The 6,597-nt window shown below is 39.2% G+C and overlaps 1 protein-coding gene across 2 annotated transcripts; it reads left to right on the top strand.

Moving 5' to 3' along the window:
- The first annotated feature begins 624 nt into the window (after window positions 1-624).
- tyw3 (tRNA-yW synthesizing protein 3 homolog) lies at window positions 625-6,597 on the top strand. 2 transcript variants are annotated; one of them, XM_080726490.1, is made up of 6 exons: window positions 625-1,040; window positions 3,108-3,128; window positions 3,774-3,872; window positions 4,558-4,629; window positions 4,967-5,100; window positions 5,215-6,597. In XM_080726490.1, the coding sequence occupies exons 1-6, from the start codon at window positions 780-782 to the stop codon at window positions 5,456-5,458; spliced, it is 831 nt and encodes a 276-aa protein (XP_080582616.1). In that variant the 5' UTR covers window positions 625-779; the 3' UTR covers window positions 5,459-6,597. The 2 variants fall into 2 exon arrangements, with proteins under 2 accessions (XP_080582616.1, XP_080582615.1); XM_080726489.1 differs by having other exon boundaries at window positions 3,048-3,128.

Below are 6,597 nucleotides of genomic sequence, written 5' to 3'. Positions count from 1 at the left end.
ATCAGCTAACCCACGATAACTTTAGCTATTGAGATGAAACAACGCGTGTCTGTGACAGGCTGACAGCATAGGGATACTAACATATTTACTACTTCATATTTGGCTCATGTTAGATAACGCTAATACAGTTACAACCCGTTGAAGTAAACAAACAACATACCAGAGATCTGTCTTCCGGCTAGAGACTGTTGAGCTGCTGTGCTACCTTCATCTAGCCATAAATTATAACTTCCAGTAGAGGGTGCTAATATGCGGAGGTTACGTCTCTCCGTAACCTCCGCATATTAGCACCCTCTACTGGAAGTTATAATTTATGGCTAACCTTCATCATGACCACAAGGTGGCGACAGCCTCAAACATCCTGGACTACAAGGAAGAGGTATTTTTTATTTTACCAGAGTATTTCCAAATTCCTTTTACTTCTACTCCACTACATCTCAGCCAAATCTACAAGATCACAATGCGTTGCGATGCGAGGCATTGTGAGCTTGTAGATCTGCTATTTTAAAAAGATTTTATACAGTTTGAAAACATTTTCGGCAATGAGTACTTTTACTTTAATTACATTTTCATACCAATATATTGTAGGCTACTGGAATTCCGGACCTCTACTTGTATAGAGTATTTCTACATTGCAGTATTGATACTTTTACTGATGTAAAAAAATGTGAGTATTTTTTCCACCACTGACAAAGTTTGACCCCTACCGGCCACCGTAAAAAGGCGAACGCATGTAAACACAAGCTAGTCCAGCTAGTTAACCATGGGCTTTTAATGTAATGAAAGAAAACGCTGCACAGTGCGCACACACACACATTGCGAGGGGGAGTACACATGTTGCACACGGGCTTTTACAACCTAGTCAAACAAGTATGGCGAATGCGTTTTGCCAGTGGAAGAAGCAAAGCCTGAGCAAGTTGGACGCGAGTAAGAAAGGCAGTGTGGATGAAGACATTGCCCACGTTGTGTCTCTCCTGAACGGCTGTGAGAACTACTTCACCACCAGCTCCTGCTCTGGACGGGTCATCGTCATCGATGGGGTGAGACAGAGAGTGGTGATAACGTTCATGCCTTGGTTTTGTCAAGGCAGTTGACGTGCAAGGTTCCATAGTGTAGTGGTTATCACGTCTGCTTTACACGCAGAAGGTCCTGGGTTCGATCCCCAGTGGAACCAGCTGAAGTTATGCATCCAACACAATGGAAACAAGAATTGTCAAACGTTATTAAAGCCCACGTGCTTTATACTGTTACCTCCGTGCTTATTACATTTTTGACAAATAAGGTATTAAATCAAGGCCAAAAAGGTGCCTGCCTGGCCGTATAGTAACTATACGGCCAAAATAGTAACTATACGGCCAGGCAGGCCGTATATACTATAGTTGCCTCACATAGGAGTAGTTCACCCCCAAAATGACTTTTTTTCTAATGATTAGTCACGCCATGGAGACTAGAGTTCAATAATATTTTTAGTTTTTTGTTGCATTCCTAAGATAAAAATGTGATAACAATAAATGTACCCCCATTCGTTCCGGATGGTGACCCGTTTCGTCCTAAGATAAAAATGTGATAACAATAAATGTACCCCCATTCGTTCCGGAATCAACGGGGGTAAATTTACTCGAATCACATTTTTGTCTTAGGAATCTTTTGATTGATTGATTGATTGATTGATTGATTGATTGATTGATGACTTTATTAGAAGTTTGCATAGGAAAAGGTACAATTTCATGTACAGTTCACTGGTACATGGTCTACTAAAAGGAGATCCATGAAAAGACTAAGCTTATTTCCACTGGAAACCATTGAAGTATCTCATATAATGTGACAAAACCCAACAAATATTATTGAACTCTACTCTCCATGGCATGAGTAATCAATAGAAAAAAAGTCATTTTGGGGGTGAACTACTCCTTTAACAATAATAAGTCTGAAACAATACAATTTGGTCGTTGTACTGTAGTATACCACGTTCTTCTGCTATACCACCAAAATGTGGAAAGCCTTACCGAAGGCCATAAAGGAGTGTGGATCCCTAGCATCCTTTAACATTGCCCTGAAAAACCACTTACAGTCTTTGTATATACCTACTGTTTGTTTAGACTTACTGTTTTCTTTTTTTCTTTTCTTTTTTTACATATCTACTGCGTAGTACTGTGTTATATTCGTCTGTCATTCAATGTTATATGAGATACTTAAACGGTTTCCTGTGGAAATAAGCTTAGTCTTTTCTAGGATCTCCTTTTAGTAGACCTTGTACCAGTGAACTGTACCGTCATGAAACTGTACCTTTTCCTATGCAAACTTCTAATAAAGTCTTCAATCAATCAATCAATATGGTTAGTGGTCTGATAGTGGTCCAAAGATAAAAGATAGGTAAACACTAAACAATGGTGCTAGGTTTCTCACTGTTTACCGGGTATCTTTCAATGTACATATTATTATTATTATTATTATTATGATAGTATATTGTTTAGAGACTTTAGACTGATGCTATGTTCTTGGTTTATCTTCTGTCAGTGCTGTGATCTTAGATACTGAGCGATACTGAGGCACTTTTTTTATTTTTATTTAACCTTTATTTAACCAGATAAAAACACATTGAGACATAATCTCTTTTACGAGTGTGACCTGGCCAAGAGGCAGAAATAAAAAAATGCACGATCCTTGCTTACATACAAGACATCACAACAAAAATAGAACATTCATGATACACAAACATATACCTAACTCCAAAAATACAAAATGTACACTAAATAAAAAACTAGTTTACAATTCACAGGTAGCAATACACGCACAGTGTGCACAATGTACCCAAAAGGAAGAGATCAACAGAGCACTACACTACACACTCTCTCTCTCTCTCTCTCTCTCTCGCTCTGCATTCGATGTGTGTTTACCTTTCTTATTGTGAGTTGCTCTGGATAAGAGTGTCTGCTAAATGCCCAAATTGTAAAATCGTTATTGACTAATGATTGTGAATGAATGAATTTGTGAAATATCATTACAGACTGCTTTGAATTGGTTGTAGCATTTCTCTCTCTGCCCAGGTTTCAGAGAGTACTGATGTCCAGAAACAGAACTGTGTCTGGTTGTTTGTCTCCCACCAGAAATGCCAACAGGAAGAGCTGGTAAGATCATTGTCCTACTAAATAGTCTAGTAGTCTATTCATTACTAATAACAATGTTCAAAACAATATAGGTTATTGTGTGTGTGTGTGTGTGTGTGTGTGTGTGTGTGTGTGTGTGTGTGTGTGTGTGTGTGTGTGTGTGTGTGTGTGTGTGTGTGTGAGTGTGTGTGAGACAGTCATGTGGGACATCAGAAGCAACTGAAAAATATGTGTGCCCTTGTTAGGGCTGTCACAATTATTACATAATCGTCTAATCGTGTTTATCGCAATTTTTTTGTCATAATCGTCATAATCGTGAATGTTGAAAAATGTCAGAAATAGTGGAAATAGCAGATCTACAAGCGTTGTGAGCTTGTAGATCGGCTATTTCCACTATCAAAGTTATTTTTTAAGTAGTACGTTGTCAAATATGTCAGTAATTTCTTTGTATATTTAGGTTATGTGTCATATCTACCATGTACAACTTCAAAGCCTAAAAGCCAAACAGAAATGTAATTATCAACGACAAAAACACAATTAAATTGTTAATCGCCAATTATTTGAGTGACAATTAATCGTCATGTAAAATGTCATATCGTGACAGCCCTAGCCCTTGTGATGTATTTTATAAACTCAAATAAAGACGTTGAAATGTGTGTTTTCCAGGTGTCCAGTGTGTCCAGGGCCAGTGGAGATGCTGTGCTGAAGTTTGAGCCCTTCGTGCTTCATGTTCAGTGTAGGAGACTGGAGGACGCACAGCTACTGGTGAGAACAACAGGCCTCAGTCACGCGCACACACACACACACACACACACACACACACACACACACACACACACACACACACACACACACAAATCATTCATACAAATGTTTTAAGAACAAAACGCTGTGGACCAAACCAATTAATATCCAAACGATGCCTTATCTTTTCATAGGCTTATGGACAACGTGCTGCATTTCTAATCTAAAAACATTATTCTATTTACTCTATCGTGAAAACAAATGATTGTTTCGATTTTGTTTCCACTGTTGAGGGACTAATAAAATGCTGTTAAGTTATTTTAACACAATGGACACACAGATGGGTGCAAGTATATTTGCATAAAATAAAATAAGGTCTGAACATTGGGTAATGGTCGTGAAAATGACAACTGCATCGGTCAGAAACTACCGATGACACCAGGTGTAAGTATGATAGGGCATATAGTCCTCCTATAGCATATTATATGGTAATTCTCCATCCTAGCATTGTCCTCCTATAGCATATTATATGGTAATTCTCCATCCTAGCAGTGTCCTCCTATAGTATATTATATGGTAATTCTCCATCCTAGCACGTGGTCATTCTCCATCCTAGCATTGTCCTCCTGGCTAGCATATACAGTATGTTCATTTTCTTATAGCATGCTCACACTTCTCTTTATGAAATCTCCTTTCTGTTCTCCAGCACTCGGTGGCCATCAACTCAGGCTTCAGGAACTCTGGTCTCACTGTTGGCAAAACTGGGAAGATAATAATGGTACACTTATATATAGGCTTTTTTGATATTACAATATATTTTACTTTATATCGTCTGATTTGTCTCTGTCGTGTGTAAACCTCATGTGTCCAAAACTGTTACTTTTCAGGATTTGCGGATCGGCTACTTTTGATGCTTTTGTGTGACTGTCTCTCTAGTATGATCAAGTAGGGCGTTAATTTACGTAAAAACAGAATACGGAGATAAGCTTTTCTGCCCGACAGCAACGATATATTACGTATATGGATTTGGAGCATAGATTACATTAATCATAGGTTACAACTGTGAAGTACGTTCATTCTAAATGCAACCAATCATGTGTTTTTCTTCCTCCTAGGCGGTTCGTAGCACCCATGGCCTGGAGGTTCCTCTCAGTCTACAGGGAAATGTCCTGGTTGGTCAGGACTACATCCACTTCCTGGTCCAGGTAGCCAATCAGAAGTTGGAGGAGAACCTCAGACGGATACAAAGGTCAGTTTCAGAAGCCGCTAATTGGCCGTGTCATCCTGAGTGCCCTGGTTGGAGTTTAAATAAGTAAATGTTCCCAGGTTCTGCAACTAATTCTGCGTCATTCCATTACTGAAGGTTCTACCAGAGTCTGCAAACGGCCCTCTCCGTGGAACTACCGGTGCGTCAAAAACTACGAATCCATGACACACGAGAACTGCAAATACTAGAGACAGAAAATGGGGAAGAGGCAGAGGAGAGGAAAGAAAAGACTGTGTATAAACGAAGACGGAAGAGAGGACAGCAACACCAAGATGACTCTCATGGTGATGAACACAGTAGTCCTCCTGAGCTAGAAGACTGTATGGATTTATTCACCTAGTCCAGTAGTTGAGTTCAGGACCCTCTATATCAGGGGTTCCCAAACTTTTTGGGCTCAAGGCACCGTTAGAAATGTATCTTTCATCCGAGGCACCACTACATTATACTCATAATACTCCCAGCACCTTATTATGTATAGCATGTTTTAGCGATTATGTTGCAAGGAAAACATTGAGATAATAGACATTTTGGTTAGAACTGACTGAAAATAACGTATTTCAAGTTTTAAATTATATATCCAAATCCAAATAAATTCGAACTATTATCAAATGATCTCGCGGCACCCCTGGACTGCTGTCACGAAACCCCAGGGTGCCCCGTCACCCACTTTGAAAACCCCTGCTCTATATCTATGGTTCACTCACGTCTTCATGTCAAGGACCCCAAAATTGATATGTATGTGGGGTTTTGTGTCATGCTATAGTCAGTCACAGAATGATCTTTGGGAGAGCACGCTGCCCACTGTGCAAATATGAAATATGACTGATCAGCCTAGTAGTAAGCAATATACAGTAAGCTGCAGACAGACAGGGACAAATGCATGAATCTCCTGGCAGAGATGAAAGCCATTTCCATTCATGGACATTAGCGATTGTACAACTTTGACCGTGACCTCGAGTATGACTCTATTATGATCCAACAATCATTTATTTGGGGCAACCTAATGATTATTTCCGTAAAAGGTTTCAAGAAAATCTGCACATTCATTCTTGATTTTGACCAACAAGCAAGTGCTTTCGAACTCATTCTACGATGTATGCTCACATACTGTGCAACTATAACCTACTATTATGACAAAGACACCACTTCACAAACTATAAAGAAGCTCTGCAAGTACCTGGACAAGAAACCATACCTACCCATGACATTTAACATTCCTTTGCTTTACTTGCATGTTCGACTTGTTCATCAATTGATTTGTTCTATCATGCCATGATAGGACTAGCGCACCAGGGGGTGCTGTTCACCCAAGCATGCTCCCTGAGGGCATGCAACTATCACATCCTCTTCTTATCCATTATTCTAACAAATCCTTTTTTGATTAATTGAATAATGGAGCTTTTTTTTTTTTTAAATCATTTAAAACATATAAACAGTTACTTAAGTTCAAAGTTCTGATTGTTTTGTTTGGTAGGCCTA

This window comes from Nannobrachium achirus (genome assembly GCF_963921795.1).
Source record: "Nannobrachium achirus genome assembly, chromosome: 5".
NCBI lineage: Eukaryota > Metazoa > Chordata > Actinopteri > Myctophiformes > Myctophidae > Nannobrachium > Nannobrachium achirus.
Note: the sequence above shows the minus strand (reverse complement) of the source record. Positions and strands in the feature narration are given on the sequence as shown.

Excerpts from the sequence above, each read along its gene's own strand:
- tyw3 (XM_080726489.1), top strand. The coding sequence starts at position 780 with ATGAAAGAAAACGCTGCACAGTGCGCACACACACACATTGCGAGGGGG. Across the intron at positions 3,129-3,773 it reads AATGCCAACAGGAAGAGCTG|GTGTCCAGTGTGTCCAGGGC; the intron begins GTAAGATCATTG and ends TGTGTTTTCCAG. Across the intron at positions 5,101-5,214 it reads AACCTCAGACGGATACAAAG|GTTCTACCAGAGTCTGCAAA; the intron begins GTCAGTTTCAGA and ends CCATTACTGAAG.